The sequence below is a fragment of the Electrophorus electricus genome, chromosome 14, assembly GCF_041902795.1.
Source record: "Electrophorus electricus isolate QZ-2024a chromosome 14, ASM4190279v1, whole genome shotgun sequence".
NCBI lineage: Eukaryota > Metazoa > Chordata > Actinopteri > Gymnotiformes > Gymnotidae > Electrophorus > Electrophorus electricus.
Genome location: NC_137510.1, coordinates 16,318,126 through 16,335,681, shown reverse-complemented (window position 1 = coordinate 16,335,681; position 17,556 = coordinate 16,318,126). Strand labels below are relative to the sequence as shown.

The 17,556-nt window shown below is 43.1% G+C and overlaps 1 protein-coding gene across 12 annotated transcripts in view; it reads left to right on the top strand.

Moving 5' to 3' along the window:
• Positions 1–17,556, top strand: part of ptprub (protein tyrosine phosphatase receptor type Ub) — a 137,332-nt gene that overhangs the window by 36,299 nt on the left and 83,477 nt on the right. For 9 of the 12 annotated variants that reach the window (XM_035530546.2, XM_035530547.2, XM_081695830.1 and 6 more), the window contains exon 2: positions 4,727–4,858. In XM_035530546.2, the coding sequence (XP_035386439.1) occupies positions 4,727–4,858 (132 nt within the window). The remainder of the gene's footprint in view (positions 1–4,726; positions 4,859–17,556) is intronic. The other 3 variants (XM_035530549.2, XM_035530545.2, XM_035530554.2) reach the window with 1 other exon arrangement.

Sequence of the window (17,556 nt, the reverse complement as noted above, 5' to 3'; positions counted from 1 at the left end):
GGAAAAATACCACATTCCACACTTTCATTTTTGCCTGATTTTTTTGATATCATTGTTTACTACCATACTGACATGTTTGCTTTTGAATGCTGTAGCTTGTAAGATTATCCAGATGTGAGCCAGGTGGGGAAATCACTAAGAAGCACACACATTTCCTCTAGTTAATCAGGCCGATTCTGTTTTACGGCTTGGAAATCTGTGTTTGCACTTTCTTGGTTTATTTCCTCCTCTTAGAGAAACTGTTATCATACCATATTGTAAATTGAGTTTATCACACTGAGGGAGTTTTAAAGAGGTTCTAAAATACAGTACAGTATTTTGTACTGTATGCTTTGAACCTTGTTTATGACTTTATTACAGTTGTCCAGTGCACTTCAGTGCCATGTAACTCAGGCTGCACGAGCAATATTGCAAACCCACCTCTGCCATTTCCTCACTGTTAAATGCATTATGGAAACGCATATGACTTACACTCCCTCTGCATGAACAGCAGTGTGTCTGTATGAGTGGGTGCTCTGGCTCCCTCATTAAATCTGTGGAAGTGAATGAACAGCATTCATTGTCAGTGCAGAAAGAGCGAGAGAAAGCAGAGCCATCGAGTCCGGGAGAACAGTGAGAAGCCCTCAGCCCCATGCTAACAGAGCTTGTCTGTGTGTACTGCCTGGCTTGTGTCAGCCTGTGTGCGGCAATGCTAATGAGGCTAACCTCGCAGCGCTGCAAAAGACCGGCCGTGCCAGCCCCTTCCAGCTATGTGTTGAGCCGGTCAGGGAATGTCTGACTGGGCTGATTAGTGGCAGCCACACGATGGTTCTCTTGGGGGGGGCATGTGCCCTGGTCGTACCCTCCAGACCCCTCTGCACAGCGGGCCGTTGATCCTGGGGCTTGTGTGGTTGGCTTGGTGGAGGAGTGTCTCCCAAGCCCTATAATTTATTTCATACACTCTGAATTACCTGAATGTGATTTAATAAAAAAAAAGGAGGCACTCAGGCAGACATGGTTATGTCAGTGCAAGGGCCATTACTGTGGGTTTAATAATGAGAAACCATTCAATGCTTTTGAACCACAAAGAACGTTTTTATGAGCAGCAGTGCTTGTAACTCGTGTATGCGTTTTAAAGTGCAGTAGTGAAAACACTTTTAATGGCTATTAATGGGGTTCTGTTGTTTAATGCATGCATGCGCATAAGAGTAGCAGCAATAGGAAGTAAGTGTGTGCACATGTAGGTGCCACACTGAGCCTCTGCTGCTCTGCTGTTTGTGCTCAGTGAAGTGTTTATTTGGAGAGGAAAGTTTGTGGAACAACATATCCCTGAACAAGAGAAGGTACACATCGTGGTGAATAAAGCCTATGTAAATGTTGGATTACCAAAGATTCACTAACAATGCTGCCCTTAAGTCCCTGAGTATAATGCAAGGACTCAATTAAACAGTAAGACTGGAGACAAGCTCATAAAAAGATACTGTAAGAGGGGAATCTAATTTGTTTCAATCAGAAAAAAAAATTGTAAGGAAGGTGGGAAGAGCCTAGAAAAAAACCCAGCAAAGTAGGGCACCCTTTAAATATATGTTCCCAGCGTAGAGAACATATAGCCGTTAAGCAAGGCACCTTTGCTACCCCATTAGACAGAGAAGATTCATTCTCCTCATCATGTGACAAATGCCAATCCCAAGGAACCCTGAAGTTATTTTAGTAGGTATTTGTGCTGTTTTCATCAGAGCCATAGAGTCACCACTGTTGTTTGATGTCGATCTTCTTGAATAATAAGAGGTTACAAATAGACAAAGCCCTGCTGTGATGAGGTGTTACTTTGTGTAACGTTAAATAAAAATGGTCTTATTTCTCCTCTACTGGAGAATGTTGATAACTCTGTCAATCCCTAATGTGTACTGTCAACCAACACCTTATTAGTTACTTGGGTTTAAAAGTTCATAATCTAAACACCTATGGACTATGTCTCTATCATGGTAATTTTGGTAATCACATGCTTCATAATATTATGGTAATTTGGGTAATCACATGCTATCTTCTTAGCTAGAAGAAAAGGATTTATAGTTTTTTGTCTTAAGTTGCAGGAGATTCAGAAACAAGCACCCTACATGGCAGGCAGACCATTCTTCATAATTTAACCAGCTGACACTAAAGGCTCGAGCCTTGAAAGAGTACTTGTTCTCATTAATAAACAAAACAAGCATACAGCATGAATTAGATCACACCAAAGCCTCAGCGCTCTGTAGCCAGGGGGCGTTTTAACCTTGGCAGAGACTCAGACTTGATGTACGACCATATGCCATTGCTGTGCTAAATTAAAATGTAATTACTTATTGGAGTGGGCCGTGACTGGCCTGACATAAAGGTGTGTAAGAGAAGATGATGCTGAAGTACACTACGCAGGTGCTTAATCACAGAACCAGCAGGATCAAGCTCAGCCTCTTGGAGACTGGGTGGTCAGAGAAGGTTTAATTGTTCTTCCTTCATGGGACTTGCTCTGAGGAAAACTCTGAGTACATTACTTTTGCATTTGTAGAGAGGGGTAATATACCACTCTTAGTGCCATATGAGATCAGCTTCAAATACAGTATCTTCTGTGCTGGGCTATTAACCTGTGACCTTAACAGTACATCTCTGCTATACCAGCTTAGAGGATAGCGTAAATTTAACCTACTGGAACATCTAGGCTTGGAACAGATCTCTCTGTCTTTTCTATCTTTCTTTCTTTTGCACTCTCTCTTTCAGTCTCACACAATCTCCTTCGCTGTCTGTCTCTGCCTCTCTTTCACTAGCTAAATGCACTTCTCTCACACCGATGATCGTATGTGAGTGGTATGAGAGCAGGGCAGGTTTTTGTACACCTGTGTTGTACTGGATGTGCCCTCTGTACTTGATGTGCTCTCTGTTCTGGATGTGCCCTCTGTACTGGATGTGCTCTCTAAAATTGTGCTTGAATTAATCAGTACACAATCACATCCCCACAACAGTATATAGTGATGACTGTGTATGAAAGAGAGTAAAGCACGGAATATATGACAGACTTAATGCTTTTTGTTTTAACAAGTTCCTATCTTTTTTTGGGATGGGCACCCACAATGTAGAAATCCTACCTGGTAAGGGTAACAAGTTTTAATTTGCAATATACAAAATTACAGTTGCATGTACTATTAGGGCTGCTAACTAGTACATTTAATAGTATAATTATGAGAAACTGTTGGAATTTTGCTGGAAATGGAAAACAAATGATTGAGAGCCCTGCTAAAGATCTTTATTTATGTCTCAGATGAGAAGAGACATTTAATTAAAATTTCCATTGATCAGAAATAGTTAATAGTCAGCACATAAATACAATGTGTGTTTGTAAATGGCTTTGAATCATTTAATTTGATAATATATCTAAACTGATAATATATCTAACTTGATGATAAGTGGTAGATGGAGAAATTCATGCAGAAGCCATGAAACATTCAGAAACACACAATTTCTGCTAAACTTATTCATTCTTGGATCTTATCAACAGACTTATGGATTGTAGCCTATATTGGCATGCACAGTTTTTATCACTGGGAAGTTTCTGACCAAAGGACATTATTTGGGTGGCAGACTGTTCTAAAGTAAACCCTAGTATCATGATTATGTAATAGCTGACAGTGTTGTATTACTAATAAAGTACATCAGAAATCTTTGGTCATAGCCCTATGAAAATGAACCCCCTCTTCCCTTATATAAGCATCTGATGTGACACAATGTCTGCATACTCTGAGGTTCCAATAATGAGGCAGTCAGCTGCAAGGGTCACCTTGGTCTTATGAATCCTTTGGTGGTCTTTGTCAGAATGGTCCCTTCCTGCTTTTATATCGCTGTTCTCCAGTGTGGCTGAGAGTCACATTACATGGTATCGGGTTTGGGCGTGCTCCTGGTGGGGCTAATTTACAAGACACAGGCAGCAGCAGTGGGTGGAGCTAATGCACAGGACACAGGCAGCTGCAGTGCAGTTTGGGCAGTGAAGTGTGGGGACTTTGGTGGTCAGGGTCATGCTGCCTGTTGGATGTAACCTGAAATAGAAAGCAGCTTTCGGCTACGCTTTCACAGGCGTTGATATATTACAATAAGAAAACTGCTCCCATGGGTGCCATTGTGCCAAATGTTTGCAGTTCTGATTATTGTGTAAGGACCGAAAGACATGATTTGCATGCATATGCGTGTGTTTGAAGCAGAGAGGATGTATCCTATGTGAAAACGTTTGTGTGTTTTTGGAGTATAGGGTGTCTTGTGGCTGACTTATATTAATTGGAAACTGGATGTTGAGGGATATGGATGTGCAGTCTGGCGTATTTCCCCTACAGCAAAAAAACTGAGATCAAAGTGGATAGCATGATGAAATATCACCCAAAATAAGACAAACACCCCTGCTCAATTAGGCTGCTGTCATGGGGTCTTGCTGCTCTCACCTGCAGTAAGGCAAGATTCCCACAGGGCCTGCAGAGTCCCTTATGTTAGAATGCACATTTAAAGCCAAAACCTGCAGGTAAAGTGAACCACAAATGAATTACTCTGGCCCAGGAAGTTTGTCTTAGCTGATCTCATGAATAAAAAGTTGGATCGCATTAGATAGAAAACACAGTAATAGGCTAGTTTTTACATTCTTTTTTAATGAGACTTTGGGGCCACTCCAGTAGAGACTGATGCTCTGTCTCTTTCTCTCTCTTTTTCTCCCTCCCTCTCTCTCTCCCTGCAGCAGCAGGCTGTACGTTTGATGAGGACACTGACCCCAGCCTGTGTGAGTTCAGCCAGGGAGAGGAGGATGATTTTGATTGGCAACTGTTCCGCGCCCACGCCTCTCCTCTCAGCACCTCTGATCTTCTGCGTGGTAAGCCTACCCAGCCTCCATCTGGGTCTGCTCTCATCCCACCAGGCTATTTCACACTGCTCACAAACTATTTCTCACCGCATGACTCCATTTTGAGCGGGCCGACCCTGGGCCCACGACTGTCTCTGGCGGGAGACGTAAGAGCAGGGTTTCTCTGCTCTTGCATCGCACCATTCTCAGACTGTTTCTTCTCCAGCTTTTCTTTGGATTGTAGAACATAGACTACTGGCTACTGTCAGCTCACACTTAAAAGTGCAAGTCACTGTTTATAGTCTTTATTAGCAGACTCTGTGTGTGTGTGTGTGTGTGTGTGTGTGTGTGTGTGTGTTTGTGTGTGTGTGTTTGTAGTGGTTGTACTGTTGTTATTGTTGGCATGTATTGGTTTTATTTCCCAACAAAGTGGGAGAATCTGGGAACACGCAGGCACCTTCCAAGGCTCCTTGGTGGGGCTGTTGTGGAAATGAATGGGATTCCTCACACATGAGCACAGGCAGCTCATCAGGAATGTACAATGTCACACAAATCAACCTTGAGATGCTCTGTTGTGCATAATTCATCAGCCGTAATCATGCAGCCTTCCTGCATGTCCTGTGTGCACGTCCCTGCTCTGGGGCTGAGGCACATGTTCACCAAACCTGTAAAGCCAACGAGGTATGGAAATGTGTTGAAAACTGCATTCACTCCAACACACAGACACACACACTCATGCACACAGACACACACACTGTCCCTGGGAAAGATCTATAGAGCTATTATCAAACTAATGCTCATTATGGGCCCCTCTCCAACTGCCTGTGCTTGTCAGAGTCCAGTGTCAGACAGGAGTGATTACAAAAATGGCCTTTCGCTTGACAAATTGAACTATTGATTGGTGAGTTAGGCGTTAGAACGATATTCACCCTGAAGGATACGTGGTAAGATCTGTGCAATCTGCCTAGATTTGCTCTTATTGACAAATAGCATGAAAAGAAAAAACAGAATGAGCTAGAGTAAATAGTAAATAGTTACTGGGAAGATAGTCATAACTTGTTGAGAGAAATGGCAAAACTCAAAAAGAGCATGTCTTTGGGGAGCTGCGAATCAAAACATTAGCCAAAAGGTCAATTACTAGTGAAGGGAATAGCAGGCAGTAGTAACAAAGGCTGAAAGGCTAGCTCTTTTTAAATAGAGCCTGGTGATTAGGAACATGTGGGACTGCTGATGTCCAGAGCTCATTTATTTCCCACTGTGCTGATGCCATTCTGAATTGACTAAGTCCCATGCAGTGACCATGGTCTGAGCAGGAGCCAGTTCTCCATACCCCATGGTGATGCATGCTGTTCCCACACGCTACACCCCATAGTGATGAAACCTGGGCAATAATTAAGATCTTTCCCTTTGGGTTTAATTAGAGCCTACTGCCCATCAAGTTTGCTCTTCTCAGAGTGTATGTTCTATGTTTTCCCATACTCAGTCAGGGCATATGATACAATCAAGCATAATATTGCCCTGTTGTTATTTTTGTGGTGCTCTAATCTGAATGTCTTTTGCCACATTAATTACTTCACACAATGGAACAGGGCTGTCTGTACTTCCTGGTCTGGGCTGGGTTTGGTCGAAGTGTGTTGAATTCACGGCTTTGTAGGGAGATTTTTGTTGTTGTTGATTTCTGGCACATTCACACTGCCTTTTTCACATATTGCCGCCTTAAAACAGAATCAGGAGTTCTGCCATCATCCTGAGAGTGGAACAGCAGGTGATTGTGGATAACTTGCATTTAGCTGATAAAACTATTTACAGTGGGAGTGTTTAAACTGCCCAGTTTGGGCTACTGTGAAGATAAGCAAACTTTGCTGCCATAGCTGAAGCCAGTGTTTCTGGAGAAAAATTAAGATTTGCTATCTGAAGTGAGGAAGGGAGTGAGAGTGGCAGAGGCAACGGGGAGAATTGGATAGGGTTAGGGTTCCTCTGTTTAGTTTTCCCTCCTAAATGAATGAGGTTCCCATGAATGAGTCTGTCTAGAGAGCTGGGGCTCAAAGTTAATCAGAGCACTGAGGATGTTCCCGAGAGGACATTGCTGTGTGTGTGTGTGTGTGTGTGTGTGTGTGTGTGTGTGTGTGTGTGTATGTGTCTGTGATGAGATGAGATGAATAATGTGTTAGATATAGGACCATCCCTCAGGTGGAACAAAAAATAAGATGCAGCGATGCCTCTTATTGGTCATAGGTTCTGCTGGCCGTGGCGTAGAAGACCTCTACAGTCGGTACAGGCCAGAGGATGCTAAGCCACACCTGAGCCCAGCCTGTTCAGCCTGTTCACATTAGAGGCTTGCCTGCGGAATTTATTTTGCAGCCCTGTTTGTTTGTCTCCTGTCAAATTTCAGTTGCATCCAGGTAGATTGCACTGAAGTTTAATATGAAATGAAGTGAGCACCACTTCATCCTGTGAGTGGAATTGCTGTGTCACTCATAAAAAGACTTCTTTCTTAGGCAAAAGAGATTGTTGAATCTGAAAGAGTAAAAGACTGAACCTAATTGGACATGCTCTGCAAGAAACAGGCCTCAGGGTTGACTCCTGATCACTGAGCTAATCTCTTCATGCATATAGAGATTCCCCCTGCTATTAGTGCCAAAGTCATTCGATTCCCTGGCCATGTTGTCTTATTACTTATGTCCTCTGTCAGAGACAGCAAGGCATGCACAGCTGCCATGAGATCTGCAGGTTTTTATCACCTGACCCTCTCTGAGCAGCAGCTGTGAGCCCCGGCGGTACATTAGCTGCCTGCCAGCACCGCAGCCTCATTCATCTCCTGCGTAAGAGAGCCCAAAAGTCCTAGATGGGGGAAGGATGGCGCACAGCACGGCTGGAGGAGCTGCAGGGTCATTATATGGCGCAGCGAGATTCCCTACATGGTCCAGTACTGTCTTCCTCTAGCCCATGGTGTACGTCTCAGTCTCTGCCTTTCTCAGTCTCAATCTTCTCAATCATCTGCAATGCAATTTGCAGTACTGTGCAGTTATTTTGAATAACCCAGGTGTTCCCATTATGTTCAGGCTTAAAAAAAAGGTGAGGTGATGATTTAAAAAAAAAACTGAGGGAGTTAACACCTGCTCCATTTGAACTGCTATACTGCTGGGGTCAGGAGAAAGAGCCAGAAATGTGAGGGTGCTTTTTAACCAGAGAGGATTTAACTTCAAATTTCTATAACAAATGGATTGACATAGCCCTGTGCAGTACAGCCAGATAAGGCTTCATTATATGAAGTGATTGTTCTACAAGCTCCATAATTACACATCCTGTTCATTTGTGCTTCGTCAAAAAGAAGACAATTCAGGGAAATGATTAAACCCATCTAGACAATAAAAAATCCTCTGGTGATGAATTTAAGGAAGCAGATAGCCTCATGTTCTGGTGTAGCAATTCATTTAGTATTCAGCATACCATGTAAACACACAAATTCAGAAGCAATTTTGGTGGAAAAAAGTTCGAGAGTTTTGAGAGGCCATAGATTTATGTGTTCTTTGTGCAGGTGAATGGGTACCAGTGTAACAGGCCAAGAACTGTAGGCTTCTTCAGGGAAAGGTTCCCTTTCTCAGACCGAGAACATTTACTACATGCCTCCCCTGGTGGATCCTTAGCTTTTGTAAACCCTTAAGAGTGGCGATGGAGGCAGACTGCAGGCGATGAGTGGGAATTCAGCCAAGTCACCCCATCCTAGATCACAGCTACGGCAGTACACTCCACTCCCACTAAGAGTTCATTCATCATATGTTCCCCATCACATGTCGCAGAAATCGAGTTAAAACAGTGTGTCTCCTCCTCTCTTTGATCTTTTCATCTGATCTTTGGTAAACTTAGTTTCTGTCTATAGTGCCTTCGATGTCTTGAGTCATCCATCTCTTCTCCATAATGAATGTGAATGTGTGCTTGACAGTGGCCTTCCCCCCAAAAAACTCTTATCACTGATTTAAATTACAGAGCACAGAACTCCTTCATCAAAGCATGTGTAAGATCAAAGCCTGTCCAGTATTGTGATCAAGTAAACTATATGTTTCCAGGTGAATTCCAGTGCTGGCTCCCTTTTTCTCAGGCTAGTAAAGACTGTCTGGATATATACTTATGGTGTTTCAATACGAGAGAGCATAGTATCGTGGGTCCAGAATTAGGTACAGTAAGCGTGCTGTTGTGGCCACGTAAGCGTGCTGTGCCTAGAAAACAATGTAAACAGTGGGTGAAAAGTTTGAAGATCACTGTTCTGAGGCTGCTGTTTTGAGATTTACCTGGCTGTACAGGGTACACATTGCTTTTTTCCCTGAGAAGGACTGGAATATACAGCTGCCTTATTTGTCCTGCGAGGGACTTGGGGAGATAAAAACTGATGTGTTTGTAAATTTTGGGGGTGCCACAGGGACGCAGGGTGAAATGAGAAAATAAATGGCTGTGTAAATCCAGCTGGCCGGACCAGATCCAAATCTAATAGAACGCAGCAAGCATAAAGTAACAGGCTAAGGTTGGCCAAGTGCTCGATTGCAGGATTTTGTATTTATGTAGTGCACAGTGCTTCAAATAAATGAGCAGCAAGATAATATAAGAGTCTTTCCAGATCTACTGAAAGGCAATAAAACTCTGTATCAGTGGTTGTAAAAAGACTACAATTTTGGTAATTTTTTTTATTGGATTTTAAAGATGATATTTGCAGAACTTGCAGAAGTAAACCATGTTGTTTATCAGTGCTGTATGCCTTAGAACTGAGTAGAGGATCCCTCATAACTTAGAACTAAAATGGCCACTCACATTTCCATCCCTGTGCTGTGATCAGGTATTAAGTTATATGTTGATGCTAGATTTGTTAATAGATAGAGTAAACTCTCAAAATGAGCACAAATAATTTTTTCTGCTAGCAGCTATAGTCCCTCTACATTTTAATGGTTACATATGATTCACTGTCTGAGACACAGTGGCTTTTAACTTTTGTCCTAGGAGCCCTTTCCTCACTTCCTAATAAGTAATTAAAATCTAATTAACACAAAATTATCATAGCATGACTGACTGATTGTAGTTATATTATTATGAGATTGTGAACTGAAAGGTAATAATGCTATCACCTAAGTTCCTTGTACTTTGTATAAAAATATAGTGATGAATACTTTATTGTCAGAAGTTTGTAAAGATGATAAAAGTGTGAAATGTTGTGTAGTGGCATAGTTCTGGTGTCTTGCCATTCAAAGTGCTACTGTAGTGAGTGTGGAAGAAGGACGGCTGCTTCTGATGCCTCACTTAGGCTCAGTTCATTGTCTTAACCTGATTATGACTAAGACTTCTTATGTAGGGATGCCTCCACTGATAGAAGTTAAAACAGAAACCGCCCCGCAGAGATGTGACATTAAGCGGGACAGAAGGGGTGGCAGGCGGCTGCTTTGCTAATGCCAACCCCTCCAGCAGCAGCCGTGTGTAATTAATGTCCCTTTGGGCCAGCAATAGGAAAGACCTTTATGAGTGAGGTTTCCTGTTTAACAAGGTAATTGTGAGTGGAGCAGCACACTTAGCACCTGTCCTCGAACAGCCTGGCTGAGTCACCTTGACCTTGGTAAGTCAACACAGCCACACGGGTTGTCTTTGATGGCCCATCTAACGGGAAGAAGTGGAGGCAAGGGAAGGGGGTGTGGTAGATGAAAGGATTGGAGTGTGTGTTTACGACTTTGCTTTGGTGCTGAGCTTTATCCGCAGGCAAAATGGCTACAGCCTGTGTTTGTGTTGTCATGCTAGCTTAGCTGCTCCATGAAGTAGGGAACTTTGGATACCCCCAATGTGTTTTTTTCCTTCCCACTCTCTCTCTCCACCCCCACCATTTCTCTCCACCCCTCCACCCTTCCACTTAAGAACTCTCACAGTGATGCAGAGTAGCTTGTAAAGCTATCACAGAGTGATGTGCAGTGTTTAAGAGTCTCCAGCCTCACAAGTCGACAGATGCTGGACCTAACTGCGTGACACAGATTAGCCCACAAATGCTGGACTGTGTCTGTGACGTGGAATCTTCTGTGACAGCATGAAGCGAAACAGCAGACACTAGATGTTCAATTTGAAGCTTACACTGCACGGATATAACGTAAGCAAATTTCATCCACATCTTGTGTAATGAAACATGAGATGTCTTGTGTAATGAGACCACAGAAGCGTGCTCACTGCCATACCATGGCAATTAGTTTTTAACTCCTCTAATAATTGTATGATTTTTTGTGTATTGCAGCTGGCACTAGTGGTGGTCATGCACTCTTAAATCCTCGCAGAACCCTTTGAAACTACTTTGGATTTATTAAAATTTCGAAGAGGAGAGGTGGCGCTCCGCAATTGCTCTGTTTTAGTTGCCGGTGAAATGAGGGCATCTGTTCTGAAAGCTGCTGACTAGGCGGCGTTTCACCAGTGGAAGTGATGTTGCTTTAGAACTCCAAAGCTGTGATTTTAAATCAAAGGTGGAGCAGTTCGTTCCAGGGCTGCTGCAACCTCATCTGTTCAGAGCCCAGCCCTCAGACGCCACATAGAGGTAGTCTAAAGGCACGCTCAGTCTGTTTCTCAACACACACGTATGGTAAACACAGAGCTCTAAGACAGTTGTGTTTTTGTGTGTGTGTGTGCATGTGTGTGTGTGTGTGTGTGTGTGTGTGTTCATTTTGTCCTCTCAACTAGTTTGGTTGGAGCTAGGGGCTGTGGGGAAAAACACCACCAAATGGTCCACAGAGGGAAGTCAAATTAAACTGTCTCATTATCTCTAAATCTACTTCCATCCGCTCATTTAAGAATGCAGTGCAAGAAGTGTTCAGGGCCATAATGAGTAATGAAGGTAAAAGCAAATGCAGTAGTCCAGTCTCATCCATCAGCCTGGCTCTCTCCACCACCATACCACTTATCTGTGCTTTTAGGTTCAGCTCTTGGAAAGCAAATCATACAGCAGCTGGACAGCTGTTTTCAATTCCTTTATGACCAGATTATATATATATATATATATATATATATATATATATATATATATATATATATATATATATATATATATATATATATATATATATGCTACAGGCCTACCTCACTAACAATAAGGTAGGTGGGTAGCATCACACTGGTGTAGACGTTACCCAGGTCAGCAAGGTCCATATCTGATGCAATCAGGGCAATCTGATGAAAAGTTGGCTACTGAAACAAATGTGGGAACTATAGGAATTGGAACATTGGAATGGCATTTGGACTGGATAAGTGTGGTCGGATGGTTACAAGGAGAGGGAAGCTCTCTAGAACTGAGGGGATTGTATGTCAGATGTTAACATAATAGATGTGGTGGGCACCTACAAGTACCTTGGAATCCCATAGGCAAATGGGAATCATGGGGAGGCCACAATGAAAGCAGCTACAGCCAAATACCCAAGGCAAGAGTAAGTCCTAAGAAGTCAGCTGAATGGGGAAAAACAAGATCCAGGCTATCAACACCTATGCTCAACCAGTCACCAGACTAATAATAACCTCTCCTAAGGAGGAGATAGAAGCCACTGACACCAAGATGAGGAAATATCTGACAGTGCACAGAGAGTTTCATGCCAAATCCAGTAACTCTGAGATTGTACACTGGAAGTGGAAGGAGGGGAGTGTCAGAGCCACTATCCAGGATGAAACATCCAAGATCCAGGAGTACACCAGGATGATGGCCCCAAGTGATGAAGTGCTTAGTGAGAACCTCAGACAGCAGAAACCCAATGAGGATGGGAATAAGGAGGAGCAGGAACCATCATGGGCTATGTGCCACCAGCAAATAGTGGATGTGGCTGATATGAAGAAATCCAACCAATGGCTAGAAAGGCTCTACCACACTAGGCAGGACCCCAGATGCAGTCTGTGCAAAGGTGCCCCTGAGACAATCCAGCACATAATAGTTGGATACTAGCAGGCAGAGTTTACATGGAACACCATAACAAAGTGGCTGGCATAATAAACAGAAACATCTGTGCCGACTATGGGCTTGGAGTTCCAAGGTCAGCGTGGGATACACCCCCAAAGGTGAGGGAGAATGACCATGCTAAGATCCTGTGAGATCGGACATAGTAGTCGCGGATATACAAAAGAGAGCTGTAGTGATGGATATTGCAATCCCAAGGAATATGAAGCACTTGAGAAAAGATGTGTAAGGTGATGGCAGTAGTGGTTCCAGTAGTAATCGGAGCACTATGTGCTGTGACTCAAAATGGGAGAATGGCTTCAACAGATCCCAGGAACAACATCTGAGATCTTCCTCCAGATGAATGCAATCCTTAGAACAGCTAAGATACAAGATGACCCAAGCTTGAAGGGAAAAGACTGCTCAGAGTAGTTATAAACTGCTATAAAAGCTATAAAATGCTAGCAAAAAATGGCAAAGTATAAATTGCTTAAGGAAAAAAAAACGATGCAGAAAATTGCTATTTAAATGAAAAATGCACTCAGTTATGTTTTTATAATGCCACTGTTCTAGAATGCTCAGCTGAAGATGGTTTGGGCCCAGAATAAAGTTGTGATGATCAGGGGATAGAAAAGGATCAAGAACCAGTGAGGTTCTCCTTTCAACTCTCAGAAAGGGAGTCTTGCTTGCCTTCACACTCCTCTCCTCAGGTGCAATATATTTGCCAAGGAATTACCATAGTGGCCCATGTCTGACGTGGCTCGTCATCTTCGTAATTGATATGTAGACGGCTGCTAGGCATGGTCATTTACATATAATCATGCTAACTGATATAATGGATGCAGTAGGGCTGATGCAAGTAGAAAACCTGTCCGCAGTTGGATGGCGATTTGAATTTAATCACAGCAAGGAATGTATTATGCCTGGGAGGAAGACTTTTGGCTGTATGCACCAGCCAGTGTTACACAGCGCACCTTAGGTGAATAGAGGGGCCATACAGGTATAATTAACACTGCCCTCCCTGTTTACAAACGCTTTATTTCGCTCCTAATTGCTTGGCCACGCTCATTCTGGTCTCCTTTGAGCGGGCCCTGTCTCCCATGTGCCTGACCACCTGCAGTTTGTTCTGCTTCCTCTGCATCTGGCAGACGCTAAAATCCACTTACTCTCATGTCTGCCACAGGCAGCTTGCTGCGTAAAAGGGGAGTATGTCATACTCATGTTAAAGCCTGAAGTGTTTTGAGAGGATTCTTTTATATAGGGTATGCATAGGATCTAATTAAGGGGCTTAATAATATACTGTCAGTAATTAGCTGTGCAGTGAATTTGTTCACAATCTTTTGCAAAGTGCAGCAGCCTAAAAAAAAAAAAAAAGGCTGCTCGTGGATGTCTTAACTCTATCCCTGCCTATTACCATGCATGATTAATTTTACCTGTGTAAATAAAACTTTTAATTAGCCATTAAAGAGCAATCAAAGTCTATTATACCCTACTATTACTCCTGCTATATTTTTATTAAGGCTGTTCAATAAGGCCAACCCTGCTTGCACCTCAGCACAAATGAATTTGGGAAGCTATTTTGGGTATACCTAGGTATTCTCAAAGGCCTGACAAAGCCTTTCTGCAGAGGAGCTGGTGCAGCAGCAGGGACAGCATAGCTAGAGCAGTGATGGATCAGCGGCGGGGGTGTTGGATGATCAACAAAAAAAGGCAAGGAAAACTTGGATACAACTTAATTTACTAAGTATACATATCAAACTTACACTCATTTATCTGTATATCTGACAAAACTTTGGGACTGGGACTAGGCATTGAAGGTTCCTATTTCCATTTCGTTATTTGTGTAGCTCCTCTACACATCTGCACTTTCCCTGTGTAGTTTTTAAAGTACAAAGGCAGCCTGTCATGAAAGTGTCTAAAGGGCTGTGATTGGTGGGCTTGGGCTAGAGAGAGAAGTGAGGTGAGTGGGGAATATCCTCAACGAACTTGTGAGCAGGTGAGTAGAGCTGCTTCTGTAATTGGCCTTCGCTCCACAAGGTTCTGACAATCCAGCACTCAGTAGTCCCCAGATAAAGTCAGCTCACCCTTTCCCCTCCATGCCCTTATCCAACTGAAACAACCAATTCATAGCATAATTGCGGGAGTGGTAGAAGACGTTCATCAGAATAAGAAAGGAAAGAAACAAAAAGAAAGTCAAAGATGAAAGAAGAGAATGAGTAGTAGAGAGGAAGTGAGAAAGTAAGTAAGACAGATCCTGAGAGAGGGGCAGTTGTAATATGGTACCAGTGATGATTTGTAGGAAGAACAAAAGTGTGAAAGAGTCCAGGATGCCTGTGTGCCAAAAGACGGAGTAATAATGAAGAGAGGTGGTATGTGCTGTTCAGTGAGAGGCACCTCAGCTCAGCCAAGCAACAGCACTGAGTCAGTGGGGCACTGTGGAAGTAACATATGGAACATGGTGAAAATGAAAATGACCCACTGCCCTTCTGATTTAAGTATTGTTTTACACACATGTACATGTGTGCATGTACATGTGTGTCTTAAATGCTTAACTATTATGGAGATATTACTCATGACCAGTGTTTGGTTGGTGTTGTGTAATGTCACTACACAAATGCTTGGATTGTAATGATACAGAAGGCAAAATTTCATTTGTTGCAAAGTCTTTGCAAAGACCAAAGCATCTTTTGAGATTTGTTTGTGGATAAGATAGAGCATGGATCCATCTGAAGTCTCTCCCAGACTTGTAAATGGAAAAAAAGAAAAAAGAAAAAAAACCCTTCAGAAAACTTTTAACTTCTGAAAACTTTAAACAGAGCTTTAAACTTGCCTAAGACCACAGCTACAGTGTGGTGCCAGCCATCAGCATTGGCCTTGTCTGTATGCGTTGTTTGAGGGAGAGTTAAAAAGCTGGCCGCCCAGTGGATACTAAATCAAACAGCCCTAGACTGCTACTACAAGCTGGGGATTCTCTAGTAGGAGCTATGTGAAGCCATCTACTTAGGCAGAAGCAGTGATGCTACAAGGGGCCGGCGTGAACCGTGTGGATAATGGAATGCGCATAGCTGCAAAAATGTTAACACAGAGAGCGTACACCCAGCCTAATGAGTTGCACAGTTTAAAACATAATTGCAATAAAAAACACTCACAAAAAACACATTATGTTTGGAATAAATCCTCAAAATAAGTAAAATTATCTTCCTGCAGGGTACAATTTTTTAAATGAACTACAAAAATCCAAAAATGAAAATAAACATTTTGCTTATGATTGGTACCACAATGCAGCATTATTTACACTTGTTAAGATGGCAGTTTTCTGCCTACACACACACATGGCCAAAACAACATGTGCTGCACAGGCATTCATGTACACAAAAGGCACACAAACACACACCGCAGCACACACACGAGCCACTTTGACACCGTTGAGCAATTCCATTCAGCAGGCTATGATGGAAATGCCATCAATTTTCTGACAATGCCATTGGCAGCCACTGAGATGAAAGAGCAGCCGGCTCTTCATCACCTCGTTGGGAGCTGCAGCCTAGAAAGGCACTTAGTGCTGCTGCTCATGCAAAGACAGGGCTAAATGAGACCTTATATCTGTGCACTTTAGGAGAATCCTCTCCCTGACCCCTCCTGAAAAATTTGCTGAAATTTTGATGTCACTGGAGTGTGGTGCTTTAACAGGGAGCTTCTGGTATGTCCTGGTTTTGTCCCTTTTATTCCTTCATTAGATGTGTGCGCGTGTTTTGGATTGTTAGCCATGGAATGGTTTTGCGGTTAGTGCTCATGCTGGCCAATATCTGAGCACAGGATGGCTGATGCCACATTCTTCTCAGTATCATCTGTTTGTCCCTCTGGACTGTCTAGAAAGAAGAGATTCTGTCTGTTTCTCTCTCCCTATCTGTCTTTCTCTCTCTCTTTGTCCCTGTTTCTCAGTAGATGTTGACAGGACATGACACTCTCTTGTTGCTCTATTTTCAGTCTTCAACATGACTCATTCCGCTTTGCTAACACCCAGGACCCCTGGCTATTTTGCCCCTCACTAGACTTGCTTCAGTCAGGCCTGGCCATTTCAACCTCCCCCCTCACCTCTCTCCCATGTCTCCACCATCCATGCCCCCGGCCTGTCCCTGGGTCAGTACTCACCATGTCCAACCAGCCCAAATCCTCGTTAGAGATGTTCCCAGGGTCGCTATGTGTCTGTGGCCTAGCATTTCCACTCCCTGCTCTCCAAGCAGACCATAGAGGCCAGAGACCCAGCACCACATTTCCGACAGCATCCTTCTTAAGGGACATGATGTGCCAGGGCCTGCAGACAGCAGCATCTCTCAGATTAAGCCCAATTAAGCTCCAATTTCCCACCGCCTTGCTGCTCTAATGAAATATGCTAGTCTCTTGGATTTCATTGAATTAGCTGAGAAGAAGCAAAAGCAGAAACACAGCCACATTTCTTGAGTTTCATTACCAGATGCCTGCTGTGTTTTACATTTGGAGGGGTGGGAGCTGTTTTGCTATATTTTGTTGAGATTAGAGGGGAAGATAACAACAGATTTATTGGCCAAACAAGCCAGACAATTAATTAGAAGCGCTCTGTGTTATTTTCTAAAGGATTTAATCGGGTCAACCCCCCCCCCCCCCCCCAAATCCTGCCACTGTGAGACATGGCATTGAACACTTCAAAGTGAACTAAAGGGTGCTTAAAAGTACTCCCACGTATTACAGAGAATTTTTGAAGCAGCTTTGTGAATGTGATGTGGGAGAATAAAGAGAACCATGATAGAGATTCATACAT